Source organism: Vombatus ursinus, unplaced genomic scaffold, assembly GCF_900497805.2.
Source record: "Vombatus ursinus unplaced genomic scaffold, bare-nosed wombat genome assembly UNPS02014841.1, whole genome shotgun sequence".
Taxonomy (NCBI): domain Eukaryota; kingdom Metazoa; phylum Chordata; class Mammalia; order Diprotodontia; family Vombatidae; genus Vombatus; species Vombatus ursinus.
Window position 1 is genome coordinate 3,563,743 of NW_020954619.1, and position 16,797 is coordinate 3,580,539.

Below are 16,797 nucleotides of genomic sequence, written 5' to 3' on the forward strand. Positions count from 1 at the left end.
GTCTGTGTTAGACTGGACTAGACGGACATTGTGCACTGTTAGTGGGGCTATAAATTGTTAGGCAATCCTTAAAGCTGATTAAAAAAAATATTTTGTGAAGAGATGATAGATCAATCATTATAGATGACAGAGATGAATTAGACAGAATGGGTGCTGGGATGAATTATATTGGCAGAATCTGTAGAACAAATAAGCCCTAAATTTTTTTAAAATTTTATTTATTAATTTATCAAATAAAAACTGCTTTAAAAAATAAATCTCTTTCTCTTACTACCCCCCTTCTAGCCCTGACTGGACAGATTATAAAATAAAAAGACAAAAAACAAACAAACCCCAAAATCCCTTAATATTTGTTTACATAGACTAGCAAAACAAATTCTCACTTTAGCCATGTCCAAAAATGCATGTCTTTTTTTGTGTTTTCAATTCATCATCTCTGTCAGAGGAGATAAGTGTTGTGTTTCCTCGTTATTCTTTTGGACTCAAGGTCTATCATTACAATGACCAGAGTTGTAATAATGTCTTTCAAAATTGTTTTCTCTCTATATTGTCCTTATGATTATATTGAATGTTCTCTTGTTTTCACCTTGCTTTTCATGAGTTCATGAAGGTCTTCACAGTTTCCTTTAAATTTTTTAATTTCATAATTTATTTTTTATTAAAATGTTTTTTAATTAATTTATCTATTTTTAGTTTTCAACATTCATTTCCATAAGATTTTGAGTTCCAAATTTTCTCCCCATCTCTCCCCTCCCTCCACCCCAAGACAGCATGCATTCTGAATGCTCCTTCCCCTAATCTGTCCTCCCTTCTATCACCTTCCCATTCTATTTTCCTGTAGGGCAAGATAGGTTTCTATATCCCATTGCCTGTATATCTTACTTCCCAGCTGCATGTAAAAACAGTTTTTTAACATGTGTTTTTAAAACTTTGGGTTCCAAATTCTCACCCTTCCTCCCTCCCCACCCACCCTCATTGAGATGGCAAGCAGCTCAATGTGTAGTCATGCAAAACACTTCCATAGTAGACATGTTGTGAGAAAACTAACTATATTTCCCTTCATCCTTTCCCATCCCCTCTCTTTTGACCCTGTCCCTCCTCAGAAGTATTTGCTTCTGATTACCACCTCACCCAATCTGCCCTCCCTTCTATCATCTCCTCTTTTTATCCCCTTCCCCCCTATTTTCCTATAGGGTAAGTTAGATTTCCATACCCAATTAAATGTGTATGTTATTCCCTCCTTAAGCCTAATCTGATGAAAATAAGATTCACTCATTCCTTCTCACCTTCCCCTACTTCCTCTCCACTGTGTAAAAGCTTTTTCTTGTCTGCTTTACATGAGATAATTTACCCCATTCTATCTCTCCCTTTCTCCTTCTCCCAGTATAATCCTCTCTCACCCTTTAATTTTATTTGTTAGATCTCACCCCTTCATCTTCAACTCACTCTGTGCCCTTTATCTATCCATTTTATCTATATATACATTTTTTTCCCTCCAATTACCCTAATACTGACAAAAGTCTCATGAGTTACAAATATCATCTTTCCACGTAGGAATGTAAACAGTTCAACTTTAATATAAGTCCCTTAAGATTTCTCTTTCCTGTTTACCTTTTCATGCTTCTCTTGAGTCTTGTATTCGAAAGTCAAATTTTCTATTCAGCTCTGGTCTTTTCATCAAGAATGCTTGAAAGTCCTCTACTTCATTGAATTTCCATTTTTTTTTCCTGAAGGATTATACTCAATTTTGCTGGGTAGGTGATTCTTGGTTGTAATCCTATCTCCTTTGCCCTCTGGAAAATCATATTCCAAGCCCTGCGGTCCCTTAATGTAGAAGCTGCTAAATCTTGTGTTATCCTGATTGTGTTTCCACAATACTTGAATTGTTTCTTTCTGGCTGCTTGCAAGATTTTCTCCTTGACCTGGGAACTCTGGAATCTGGAATTTTCAGTTCTTCCAAGGTGGTACGATCAAGGGAGAGATGTTTACTCATTTGCTGGCCTGCTCTCTGATCTGTGAGTGACCACAAGCACTCTTTTCTGCCTTGGAACTGTGAGGAGGATTTCCTCTCCACCACCACTATAAGCTCCACCATGCCAGCGCTCCTTCTCGCCCCAGGACAGCCACCCAGAACTGTGACCCAGATCTAAGCATTAGCAAAGCAAGAGATTCCTGCCTCAGCACCAGCAAAGAGATCCCTGCAATCCCCCTCTGATCAACCACTCGATTCCCCCTCTGTCTGTGGCCCAAGAGCTCCTGAAGCAGCCTTCAACAGGACTGGGGCTGGGACGGAGCTTCTCTCTCACAGAGGTCATAGACTTTTCCTACTGACCTTCTAAGTTGTCTTTGGGATTTGTGAGTTGAGAAGTCTGGACACCACCATAGCTACATGTGATTCAATCCCCTGAGACCTGCTCCAGGTTTGCTGAGGCCTGGTCTTTGTCTGCGCTCCCACGCTGAATAGCATTCCTCTCCCAGACTGTCACAATAGATCTTTCCAATCAACCATCTAGGTTGTCTCGGGCTAGAAATTTGTTTCGCTGTGTCTTTTTGTGGGTTCTGCTGCTCTAGAATTTGTTTAGAGCCATTTTTTACAGGTATTTTGATGGGTTTGGAGGAGAGCTCAAGCAAGTCACTGCTTTTACTCTGCCATCTTGACTCCACCCCTCTAATTTCATAATTCTTAAGGAACAATAACATTCCATTATATTGTTGTGCATATCTTTTATCTCTTTGGGAGTATAGGCATGCTAGTAGTATTGCTAGGTTAGAGTATGTACAGTTTAACTTTCTGAACACATTTCCAAATTGCTTTCCAGAGTTGCTAGACAATTCACAACTTCACTAACAGTACATTAGCATAACTTTTATTTACCCCATGGTCTCATCAACATTTGTCATTTTCCTATTTTTGTCATCTTTGCCAGTCTGATAGTTGTGAGATAGAACTTTAAAGTTGCTTTAATTTTCATTTATTTGATTATTAGTAACTTACAGCATTTTAAATATGATTATTCATATAATTTTTTCATAAGATGTCTTTTTTTTGAAAAATGCCTGTTCTTCTTATTTGACCATTTTTCTTTTGGGAAATGGTAAGCACAGGAACTCCCAAGCTTTGCAAAGCAAAGCATCATTTGTTGAAGCTATGTTTTTTCTTTGTAATTTTACAAGATTCAATTTTGATTGTTTTATGATCTTTCTGTTTACCTTGTTGCATTCATTGTGTATACTGTTTTCTTGACTCTTCTTCACTCAACTACAATTCATATATATCTTTACATGCTTCTCTGTTTTCATCATATTTGTCTTTGTAATAGCACAGTAGTATTCCATTATACTTATGTACCAAAATTTGTCTAGGCATTTCCCAATTGATGGGCATCTGCTTTGTTTCCAATTCTTTGCTGTCACAAAAAGTGCTAACATAAATACTTTGGTGTCTATGAGGACTATCTTTTTATCAGTGATGTCCTTAGGTTATATACTTAATTGTACAATCTCTGGATCAAAGGGTTTGAACATTTACACACTTTATTTGCATAATTCCAAATTGCTTTCCAAAATAATGTACTGATTTATGGCTCCACAAACAGTGGACTAGTGTGCCTGTCTTCCCTCAATCTTTCCAGTATTGACTGTTGCCATCTTTTGTCATCGTTGTCAATTTGCAGTGTGAGAAATGAAGGCTCAAATTTATTTTGATTTGCATTTCTCTTATTAATATTTCAGAGCATTCTTTCATTTGGTGGTTAAGTTTTCAGTTTTTCTTTTGAGAATGCTTTCTTTATATCCGTTGACTACTTTTCTGTTGAGGAATCACTTTTGTTCTGTATATGTCTGTGTGTGTGTGTGTACACACAGATATATGTTATTCATATCTCTTGGATACTAAATCCTCATCAGAGAAATTTGATACAAATATTTATTCCATTTCAAACTTTTTTTTTATCATAGCTCTTCTGTATATATTTTGTTAAGAATACATCTCACAGTTGTGAAAGGTATGTGATCTGCTTCTCTTATAATTTTTTATGATTTGATTTTTAATATTAAGTTCATGTATAAATTTAGAATATATAGTGGAATGTGGCATAAGATATTGATCTGATAACTATTCTTCCAGATTGCTTTCTAGTTTTCCTAGTGTTTTTAGCACATAGAGATTTCTTTTCTAGGTCATTTGTTTTCCACTTAATTTTATGCTGGGTTATTGAATTCCCTTATTTCTGATTCTTCCTTTTCTTAATCTATTTCATTGATCTACTTCTGTTTTTCACTAATACCAAATGGTTTTGATATCTGCAGCTATATAATATGAGGTATAGAAGGCCTGTTTCCCCCTTTATCCCTACCTCATTTTATTATTTCCCTTTGTGTCATTCTAGATATTTTGTTTTTCTTAATGAATTTTGTTATTATAGTGTTGTCAGTTTTATTGTAGTGTGCTACTGGAACCTGGCCATGATAACTGGTTATTCCCCTAGCTATGTTTTTTGGGGAGGTTTGTTTTTAAATTTGTTTTTTTTAATTTTATTTTTTTTAATTTTAATTTTTAAAATTTATTTATTTATTTTTAGTTTTCAACATTCACTTCCACAAGATTTTGAGTTCCAGATTTTCTCCCCATCTCATCCCTCCCCCCACCCCAAGATGGCATGCATTCTGAATACCCCTTCTCCTAATCTGCCCTTCCTTCTATCTCTCCTCCCCTTCCCTTATCCCATTCCCCTTCAATTTTCCTGCAGGATAGATTTCTATACCCCATTTCCTGTATATTCTATTTTCAAGTTGAATGTCAAAACAATTTTTTTAACATGTGTTTTTAAAACTTTGGGTTCCAAATTTTCTCCCTTCCTCCCTCCCCACCCACCATCATTGAGAAGGCAAGCAACTCAATACAGGTTATACGTGTGTAGTCATGCAAAACACTTCCATAATAGTCATGTTTTGAAAAGCTAAGTATATTTCCCTTAATCCTATCCCACTCCCTATTTATTCTATTCTCTCTTTTGACCCTGTCCCTCCTTAGAAGTGCTTGCTTCTGATTACCCCCTCCCCCAATCCGCCCTCCCCTCTATCATCCTCCTGCTCTCTTGTCCCCTTCCCCCCCCATTTTTCTGTAGGATAAGATAAATTTCCATACTCAATTGAGTGTGTATGTTATTTCCTCCTTAAGCCAAATCCTATGAGAATAAGATTCACTCACTCCCTGTCACCTTCCCCCATTTCCTCTCCACTGTAAAAGCCTTTTCTTGTCTGTTTTATGTGAGATAATTTACCCCATTCTACCTCTCCCTTTCTCCTTCTCTCTGTATAATCCTCTCACCCCTTAATTTTATTCTCCAGATATCATCCCTTCATCTTCAACTCACCCTATGCCCTCTATCTATCTATTTATCTATCTATATGTCCATATATATAATTTTTTTCCCTCCAACTACTCTAATACTGACAAAGGACTCATGAGTTACAAATATCATCTTTCCATGCAGAATGTAAACAGTTCATCCTTAACAAGTCTCTTATGATTTCTCTTTCCTGTTTACTTCTTCATGTTTCTCTTGAGTCTTGTATCTGAAAGTCAAATTTTCTATTCAACTCTGGTCTTTTCATAAAGAATGCTTGAAAGTCCTCTATTGCACTGAATATCCATTTTTACCCCTGAAGGATTATGCTCAGTTTTGCTGGGTAGGTGATTCTTGGTTGTAATCCTATCTCCTTTGCCCTCTGGAATATTATATTCCAAGCCCTGCAGTCCCGTTTCCACAATACTTGAATTGTTTCTTTCTGACTGCTTGCAGTATTTTCTCCTTGACCTGGGAATTCTGGAATTTGGCTACAATATTCCTAGAAGTTTTCCTTTGGAGATCTCTTTCAGGAGGTGACTGGTGGATTCTTTCAATTTCTATTTTACCCTCTGGTTCTAAAATATCAGGGCAGTTTTCCTTGATAATTTCTTGAAAGATGATGTCTAGACTCTTTTTTTGATCATGGCTTTCAGGTAGTCCAATAATTTTTAAATTCTCTCTCCTGGATCTATCTTCCAGGTCAGTTGTTTTTCCAATGAGATATTTCACATTATTTTCTATTTTTTCCTTCTTTTCAATTTGTTTTACAGTATCTTGTTTTCTCATAAAGTCACTAGCTTCCAATTACTCCATTCTAAATTTTCAGGAAGTGTTTTCTTCAGTAAGCTCTTGGACTTCCTCTTCCATTTGGCCAATTTTGTTTTGTAAGGCATTCTTCTCCTCTTTGGCTTTTTGGACCTCTTTTGCCATTTGGGTTAGGTTATTTTTTTTAAGGTGTTATTTTCTTCAGTATTTTTTGGGGTCTCCTTTAGCTAGCTATTGACTTGTTTTTCATGATTTTCTTGCATCACTCTCAGTTTTTCCTCTACTTCTCTTACTTGCTTCTCAAAATCCTGTTTGAGCTCTTCCATGGCCTTGGACCAATTCATATTTTTCTTGGAGGCTTTGGATGTGGGAGCTTTGACTTTGTTGTCTTCTTTTGGTTGTATGTTTTGATCTTCTTTGACACCAAAAAAGGATTCTATAGTCTGACTCTTTTTATGCTGCTTGCTCATGATCCCATCCAATTACTTGAGTTATAATCTTTTTGTTAAGGTAGGAATCTGCTTCCAGTGTGGAGAATGTACTGTCCAAAGCTTTGGGGATTTTGTGTAGCTGTTTCCAGAGATACTTCTAGCAACCTGTAAATTTTCAGTTCTTCCAAGGTGCTGTGATCAAGGGTGAGGTTTTCACTCCTTTCCTTGCCTGTGCTGTGCTCTATGAGTGACCACAAACACTCTTTTCTGTTTTGGAACTGTGAGGAGGATCTCCTCTCCACAGCCGCTACAAGCTCCACCATGCCAGTGCTCCTCCTAGCCCCAGGACAGCCACCCAGAACTGTGACCCAGATCCAAGCAGGGGCAAAGCAAGAGAATCCTGCCCCAGCAGAGAGATCCCTGCAGTTATCTTCTAATCAGCCACTGGATTCTCCCTCAGTCTGTGGGCCAGAAGCTCTGCAAGCAGCCATCACCCTGGACTGCACTTGGTACTGGGGCTAGGACCCCACCCACTTCTCTCTCACCACCTCAGAAACAGACTTTTCTTACTGACCTTCTAAGTTGTCTTTGGCGTTCATGGGTTGAGAAGTCTGGAAACCACCACAGCTGCCCGCGATTCAGTCCTCTAAGGCCTGCTCTAGGTTTGCTGCAGCCTGTGCGCCCAAGCCAAACTGCACCCCTCTCCCAGCCTGGCGTGATATACCCTTCTGATCAACCATCCAGATTGTCTTGTACTGGAAATTTGTTTCACTCTGTCTTTTTGTGGGTTCTCCTGCTTTAGAATTTGTTTAGAGTCATTTTTTACAGGTATTTTGAGGGGTTTGGGGGAGAGCTCAAGCAAGTCACTGCTTTTACTCTGCCATCTTGGCTCTGCCCCTGTTTTTAAATTTGTTATGGAGCACTTTTGATTCTAAACAAATATTTTGTGTGATTGATTAATTCCAAATATTTTATAAATTTTGTTTTTTGGAATGACATTTTCCTTTCTTCCATTGACTCTTGGATTTTGTTTCATTACTTATATTTGCTGTTGATTTCAAGGGTTTATTTTTTAACCTTCAGCTTTGTTGAAGATACTAATTGGCTTAATTAGCATCTTTGCTGATTCCGTAGGATTTTCTGAGCTAACTTACGCCATCACCAAATGGACATAGTTTTATCCTTTTACCCATCTTTGTGCCTGTAATTTTTTTTCTCTTATCTTCCTGCTATTGCTAACATTTCCAGAGTTACATCAAGTAATAGCAAGGAGAGTAGACATCCTTTCTTTACTCCTATATTTGCTGGGAAAGCTCATAGTCAATCTCCATTACATTCATATTTGCTTTTGGCTTTAGATATGTTTTATTTTATACTTTTTCATTTATTTTATACTTTTTACTATATTAAAAAAGGCCCCTCTGTGCTTATACGTGTAGAATTTTTAACATAAATGAGTTTTTTACTTTGTGAAAGGTTTTTTCTGTATCTGCTGAGATAATCATGTAGTTTGAAATGTTTTTGTTTTTAATTTGGTTAATTGTGTTAATTATTTTCCTAACTTTGGAGCATTCTTGCATACTTGTTATAAATCTAACTAGGTTATAATGAATTATTCCTTCAGTGAATTGCTTTAGTCTGTTTAAAATTTTTGAATTGATATTCATTAATGACATGGTCCTAAATTTCTCCTCCTTTCCTTTATTCATCCCACCATCTAAATGGCAAAGTAGAAATTCTGAAAATTAAAGAAATGATTAATAAATCTAAAACTAGAAACTTAAATTAATAAATAGGGGCAGCTAGGTGGCGCAGTGGATTGAGCACTGGCCCTGAAGTCAGGAGGACCTGAGTTCGAATGTGGCCTCAGACGAAACACTTGACCCACTTACTAGCTGTGTGACCCTGGGCAAGTCAATTAACCCCTATTGCCTTAAAAAAAATTAATAAATAAAATTAGGAGGAGTTATTTTTGGGGAAAATGAATAAAATAGCTAGACAGTAGTTTTTAAAAATCAAATTGTATCAGAAATAAACAAGAACTTGTAAGAATTAAAGAAATCAAATACATTATTAGAAATTTTTTTGGTGAAGTGAATTTAGCTCAAAAGAAATGCGAGATGCGCAAATTTAGAGACATCTCCATTCCAAATGTTCATATGTACTTTTTGTCGCTGACTTATGGTAGAGCCTTTTGAGTTTGTGTTGGTCAGATCATCCACAGTTGGACAAACTGTACCTTGACCCCCATGTAGTCATTTTGGTTCTCATCAAGCATGGACAATAGTCATGGTCTTCATTTTATGCATTTTTGCTATACAGTAATAATTTCTCTCCCTCCACCCCAGTCAGACATTTTATTTATTTTTTAAAATAATAATTTATTTCTAGTTTTCAGCATTCACTTCCAAAAGTTTTTTAGTTTTAAATTTTCTCCCCCTCCTTTTCCTCCCTCCTACTCACCAAGATGTCATGCAATCTGATATAGGCTCTATTTTATACATTCATATTATATCTTTTTTTTTTCTTGAAGGGAACAAATTGTGCAATTCCACTTTATTTTGTGAACATAGATCATTTTGCTGCCTGGTCCTGAAGTATGTACCTATTACCTACAACTTTCTCACTTGTATTCAGACTTTGGAGAATAGGTTACTTTTATTGTGACTGATCCTATGAGAATGTGAAACTGAGTAATATATGAAATGTAAAATAAAATGTTGTCCAAAGTGAAGAAAAAACCTGCTACCTCCCACAATATAGTTCCCATGTTCATCTTATTTTTGTTGTCTTCTTAGACCATAAAAATGGAATAAAATGATCCATGGATCATCCATCTTTCTAACTTTTTCTATGAATCTTGAAAATATTAAGGTTCTTAGAAGATATTTCCTATCCTTCTATTACATGTAAACAGTTCATCCTCACATATTTTCTTTTAATAGTATAAATTGTAATTTATGGCTTTATGAATTTCTGATCACAAATTTATTTGATTACATCCAGATTTAATAATTTTTTTTTAGTTTACAAGAATTCATCTTTTTGTCCTCTGAGAATTTTGTTTGAGTATATACAGAACACACCAAACTAGATATAATTTTTTTTCGGTGAGGCAGTTGGGGTTAAGTGATTTGCTCAGAGTCACACAGCTAGTGAGTGTTATATGTCTGAGGTCAGATCTGAACTCAAGTCCTTCTGATTCCCGGGCCAGTGCTCTATCATCTGCACCACCTAGCTGCCCTTAGATATAATTCTTTAAAAAAAAAAAATACAGTACTGTAATCAAACTCTTCCATTAACAGTGTAGTCTTGCTGTGATACCTCATTACACAGAGGCAACTCTGGATTCTCAAAGACTATGACAATTGAATGCCAAGTGTGCCAGATCCTACCAAGTGATAAGGGCTTTTGAGTATGATCCCAGTAATAGTCGGTATGTCTGTTGCATAAAGATTGGTTTAGATTATTTATTTTCTCCTCACAAGAATGTTTACTACCAAAGGATAAATATTTTCAAGCACAGCAATTTATCAAGGTTAATTAATGAGGTGTAGTGATCAGTAGTCAGTACTTCAGTGGATGCATGTTCTCATTATTAAAGGGAATCCATTCCACCAATGCAGATTGCAAACCACTTAATTCTTTTCATACTGTGTAATTCTTATCCATGCAAATCCCTAAATGAACCAACCGACCATTCTGGAGGTTTCCTCTTTTTATTGTTTGTTCTTAATACATGGGTTTTCCATCTGTTATACTTTAGAGTAAGGGTAGGGACTTGATTTGAGATTTTATTGGTATAGGAATCGCCTGAATGAAGAAATCCCCTTTATTAGTTCAGTTAGCACCTTCTCTACTCCTAATCATCTTAGAGAATCACCTAGATGAAAAGTGTCAAATATGGCTTATGTTACTGAGAGGTTAAGTGACTTTTCCAGGGTCACACAGCTAATAGGTTTCAGAAATGCGATATGAACTTAGGTCTTCGTGACTCCAAGGCTCTGTCTATGCCGCTAAAACTGACGTGTCTCCTTTTTTTAGTCAAACATAACTTGAATAATTTTTTTCCTTCTTTTGCCTCTCCACTAGATTGTAAACTCTGTGAGGGCAAAGATAGATAGTCTTTTGCCTCTTTTTGTATCACCAACACAGTGTCTGGCACATAGTAGGCACTTAATAAATATTTGATTGATTATAACATGTCATTGTTTGCAGATCAGAAAACCTGCCCAACCAAAAAACTATGAAAAACCAAAATCTATTTTATTAAATTTTTGAAGGCTTCTGATGCTTCTGAGTTGTAGTAAGTTATTTCGTGTTTATTTATTTTTATTCTACAGGCCCCACGTTCAGAAGCTCACACCATTCTGGGCTCCCTGGTTTGCTTTCCCAACATTTACCCGAAAATTCCATTTCTTCAGTCAGTTCCTGAAATTGATGGAGTCATCACTGGACCTGAAGACATCAAAGTAAATTAAAATATTAATACTCTTTTCCATATGCTAAAATATGTCCTTTGATTAGTGTGATTCGTCGTGTTATGTTTTATATTATTACAAATGGATTCAGGAAAAAAGGGAGAATTTTTAAAATAAGCTAAATAATAGTTTTAATACTGAAATGTTTCATAACATTTTTAAGGCTGCCCTTTTGTTCAGTGTTAAGCAGTGATCGGTAGTTAAATTTAAGAATTTTTTCCTAAGTTTTTTTTTTTTTTTAGTCCTTTTGATCATGGCTGTTGTACTTTTTCTTGAGCATCTCTAATTGTATCCTCTGGCATCAGCAGTCAAATAAATCAATAAAATAATCAACTGAGGATAAATATTCACCTTTTTATTTTTGAAGAAAATTTCAAAGTGAAAATGTATTTAAATATATAAGAAGCAAATTGTTTTTTGGGCACTGAAGGGAAAGGAAGCTTTTTACTTACTCATAAAAATACCTTTCTCTTTAAACAAATACTAAAAAAACTTTGTTATATAAATGTAATAAAGTCTTAAAGATATATTAATTCCAACTCATCTAGTGGGGAAATCAATATTTCTTTTTTTTTATTCACTATTTCTCATCTAAATTTTATTATATTCTAAATTTGTTCACATGTTTATGTCTCTACATACCTTGTTACTCTCCCATTTAGTAAGGCCATGCTTAAATCTATATATTGAGGCCATTTTTTCCACCTTGAGTCCTTCATGCATTCTTTCTAAAATTCCCAGTGTTCTAGTAGCTAGTGGTTGCCTGGAAAATAGTCAATTGTATATGATTAAAAACAAAACAAAACAAAAACCCTTTGATGTAAAGCTTTTATTTTCCTTAATTTTGTGTTTTTAGCATTACCTCATAAATATTTTACTGAAGAATGCAACAGATGAGCCATGTGAAGGTGCAAGGTAAATGTCGAATAGAAGGTAAACTATTTTAGACTTTTAAGCTAGAAAATTAATATGTAAACAATTTCATCTGAAATAACATGTTAACCTAAAACCAATTCATTAAATATAGTCAAGAATATTTTAAGTAACTTTTTTTAAGATGACACATTTGGCCTGTGACATTGATTTGATAATAAGTCAAATAAGTTAAATTTAAAAATTTTGTGTCTAAAATATTTAATATCCCTTTTGAAAATTGTATCTTTATTATCTTGTTGCATGTCATTTTTAAAACAATTTATAAAAAGTTAATTGATTTAGTCCTTTCCTTTTCAAATAAGAATGATTTTAAGAAATCCATATTTCCTTCATTATGTTGTTGATTAAATGTATTCAAAGAATCTTTAACTTAATGAGAAAACTATCAACTATAAGGGAATACTTTGTTTTCCTTTATTCATTACTAAAGGATAAAGAAAGAAAGTAATATTTCTAAAGATTTCATTTAAAGATAATTGGAAGAGACCACAACACTGGGATAATCTGCTTAAGCATTGTGGCTAACATTTATTAGTATGACATGAGAGCATTTCTTTCTTAGACAACCTTTTTTGCCTAGAGGATATAATAATGAGAGTGATGGAAATGTAACTTTTAATTGTAGAGATAAGAAATGCAAACTAAGTAAATAAATAAATAAAAAATCCTAACTGATCAAAAGGTGGCCACAAAGCAGTAGAAGATGAGTCTTACTTTAAATGATAGTTTAGAAAGATTAATTCATAAAATGATTACTGAATATACCCGGGGGAGAATTTTCCTCAACATTGGTGGTTTGGGGCTTGTGCAGACTATTAAATGCAAAGGTTGGCAAGAATGATGAAATTGGGGAGATAGAATAACTTGTTGCCAAAATACTTAACCTCATACTCCATATTCAACGTATATTCCTTTTCAAATCTCTATAGAAAGTGTGAAGCAGAGAGGATCAGATTTAAAATGAATATTTAAATAGTCTAAAAGAGTAGGGAAAAGTTTTTGTCAAATAATGGAGATTTGGTTTAACTTGGATCTCTTATTTAATTGGTATAGAGGACTTTTGGTCAAAAAACTTCCAGATCAATGCAGATTGGCAGCTGTCTTGTAATTTGCATATAGTTTCATAAATTTATACATTTCAAATCTTAAGTGACTTCACTCAAGGTTCATTGATCCAATAAGTATCAGAGGCAGACCTATTACCCCGACTCTCAGGGTATCTCCTTATCTACTATAACATGCTGTTTTAGATGATTAGATAAATCTATGAAGTTCCAATGAAGTATATGCGTAGGGTTCAGAATAACGTTAGGACTTAGCTTCTTGAAAGACAGTTGAGAGAAATACAGGAAAATAACACTTGGTGTGGACATGGAAAGGAATTATGCTGTGATGTGAGGCTTTCTTTTATTATGTTTCAGAGAAAGAGATTTTAAAAATTTGCACATTGAAAATTCAGGGACAGTTTTAGGGGGTGTATTAAATCTTAATTTGTCTCAGATTAATGCAGTTGACATTCACAGTAAAAACAATATTTGTATTAATAGTGAAATGAATATTCTCTGTTGAAGAATTTGAAAGTGTTAGTAAAAAAAAAGGAATTTCGTAATATTTTTACATACTTGAAGAAACTTACGAAGGACAGCAGTTCCATAAAAAGCTAAATAGGTTTCTAAATGATGTGATTCTACTGGATTGAACAATTTGAATGTGAGTTGAAGTAAATTGAAGAAATTTTTATGAAAATTATAGAATACATTGAAAATCATGGAAAACAAACTAATTTAAAGAATAGTTTCCAGAAAGTAGAATTTAAAAGCAATAGTTAATAAAATTAACAGAAAAAGTACTCTAAAAATCATTTATAAAACAAGGTGTGAAGTAGATAAAAGATTTACTGAGTAACATATAGAAGGAAAAGTTCAGGGTTACAAGTACAATACAAATCTTTTATAATACTGTAGTTGGGACTGGATTTATGCTGGCTTTGTAAGCTATTTGGATCACTTTAGGCTTTTATTTTAAGTTTATATTGTATTTATATTTGGAGTATGTATTAAAAAGAGTTTCTCTTTTATGTTGATAATTTGAATGTCTTCATATAAATAAAGGTATGGCTGATTAAGAAAATCAAGTCTAATGAGCAGCTTAACCTGAAGAAAAGGAACCCCAAACAATACAAAAACTGAACGTACTCTTATCATTTTCAAATATGACATGTGAAATCTAGCAGATAAATGATGTCCAAGAATAAAAAAAGTGGCTAAATGGACTAATAGATTTCCAAATAATAGTTTAGTTTCTTTTAATTCTGAAAGGCATCAGGTCTTAGAACAAACCTTTGAATTTGCTTTGTGAGGGTGAATGAAAATTTTCTAGTCACTAAGAAAATAAGGCAAGATTTTAAACAAAAGTACTTGAGATGGCTTTTGTAGGAAATCACATAATTTTTGAAGGACAGTGTTGCTTGAAGGAAAAGCTTTTCTACATTTTTGTGTCTTTTTTTAAGTAATAACCCTCTGAAATGTACTTTGAATCTTAGTTTCATTAAAACTTGAGTCTAAAGAGAACATAGTGTTTTGATGTTTGTGAAGATTTGATACCTTAAAGGAAAACTTCCAAAAAAGAAGCTTTTGAGACTTTTAAAAGAAATTATATCTGAATTAAAATTTCTGTCATACAGGTAAAAATATATTGAACATTTATTTCTGCTAAAATATTTTAATTGTGTGTCATAAATATTAACAGAGAATATGCCATTTGTTTTCACTCAATATTTACATGGGATAGGGAGCTAGATTTTATATCTGTCTTGGAAACCAGCCTACAGAGACTGCTTTATTTCTGTTTTTTATTTTATGTAAATATATTTAAAACATACCCGTAATATTTTGCAAGTTTCATAAGGAATTTTTCTTTTTTTTAAAGATGTATTTCTGTTTGCTGCCTCGGACTTTGGATATGCGAAGAGCTTATTCAATGTACAAATCATGCAAAAGTAAAAGCTGCAGTCAATGTTATAGGTGTAACTTTAAAGGTATTCATTCATGATTTTAATATGATTAAAGTGTTTTCTACATGTTAAAGATGCACTTGAAATTTGAACTGGGTCTGATTTTTTCCTACTAAGTACCCAGTGTATTATTTATTGTTCAGTTTTTTCATACTTCCCCCTACAGTCTACAAAACATGCCTAGCACATAAGGTAGCTCAAGTCGCACCAATATTTGCCCTCTGATTCCTTCATCCACTACTCCCTCAGCAGGTAAGCTCTTATTAGCAATGGTGTAGACACAGAGAAGTCCTTGCTCCTACATCAGCATTTGGGAAATAGAGGTAAAGAAAAGAGACAACAGAAAACATTTTTATGTATAGAACATTTATGAGTGAAGTGATCATAATTTAGAGATTGTCTTGCTGAGATTAGTCATAGGCACACATCTTTACATATTGTGGAATTTCAAAATTCTTGCTTAGGTTATTATAGTATTGGAACTAAAAAAAAAACCATAGAATGAGAATCTTATGTCTAATTCTGATGTAGTCTAGAAGCCACTTCAAATTTGTTAAAGAAGGCTTGTCAGCACAGAAGAATTTTCTTTTTATTTCTTTTGTTTTTCCTTTTTGGTGGAGGAGGGGAGGAGTTAAGTTGAATAGTCTCTTACTGCTAAAGAGATAATGAATTTGAAACTATCGTTGCAATTCAACAAACATTTATTAAATACCTACTACAAATTTGTGGTATGCCCTTGAGGGGCTTGCATTCTTTTGAGAGTGTAAAATCTGCAACAATTAAGTAAACATAAAATATGTACAAAATAATACCAAGTAACCTCAAGAAAGTGTAATCATTAACCCTGGGAGAGTCAGAAAAGACTGCTTCCTGGAGGTGACACTGGGACTGCTCTCTAAAGGACAGTAGGATATCTTTGAGGAGATGATGAGGGAGGACAGTGGATCCAGCCCAGAGGTAGGAGTTAGAATGATATGTGCATGGAGTAGCTTATAGTCCAGCTTGACCTGAACTAGCAGCACATAAGTGGAAGAGGTAGAAATAAATCTGGAGTAGTGAGTGGAAGCCAGATTGTGAAGAGTTTAAAAAAGTAAGGCCACAAAAGTAGAGTTCTATATCTTTTCAAACATAATTATTGAAAAGTTGTATGTTGGATTATGAGAATTAGAATTTTTAAAAATTATTGTCACTTAAATAAACTTTATTAGTATTTTGTCTCTGTTCTGTTTAAGAAGCATTAAGTCCCTTCTATGTGTAAAGTGCCATGCTAATTTTTGAGGCTACAGAGATAAAATTCAAGTAGTACTTGGTTGGTCTCATGGAACTTACATTCTTTTTCCTAATAAAGAATGTATCTGATTCTATTTTGTATCTTTAAAATATTTTATTAATTAATATTGAATTACTGAGTTAACAGATTTGATTTTTAGAAAAATTATGTTTTACTAATATGTTTCAATGTTGTATGTTTTTGCAGGTGCATTAAAAGCCTTGGATATTTGATTTTTATTGACAGATAATTTTGTTCTCTGCATGTGTTCTTTAGTCACAATCAGTGACATTTTAAAAATCTTGGCTTTTTCTTCTTCACAAAGTAGCCAACACTTTTGAGACTCAGGCATTTGTAAAATAGATCGTCATGCTTTATAATTTCCTCATTCTTATACAATTGAAAGATTATTCATGAAAGCAATTATAATTACAAGAGCAATTTGAAGCTATACTCAAATAACATACCCTTTGACCCAGCAATACCACTACTAGACCTATATCACAAGGAAGTCAAAGAATGATGAAAAGACCATTTGTACCAAAGTATC

General features: G+C 34.1%; 1 protein-coding gene across 3 annotated transcripts in view; it reads left to right on the top strand.

Moving 5' to 3' along the window:
• Nucleotides 1-16,797, top strand: part of RALGAPA2 (Ral GTPase activating protein catalytic alpha subunit 2) — a 407,209-nt gene that overhangs the window by 198,061 nt on the left and 192,351 nt on the right. For all 3 annotated transcript variants that reach the window (XR_003567134.1, XM_027840277.1, XM_027840278.1), the window contains exons 25-27: nt 10,891-11,019; nt 11,885-11,943; nt 14,893-15,001. Coding sequence is in view for 2 of the 3 variants with exons in the window: in XM_027840277.1 (XP_027696078.1) it covers nt 10,891-11,019; nt 11,885-11,943; nt 14,893-15,001 (297 nt within the window). In the remaining variant the exon portion in view is untranslated. The remainder of the gene's footprint in view (nt 1-10,890; nt 11,020-11,884; nt 11,944-14,892; nt 15,002-16,797) is intronic.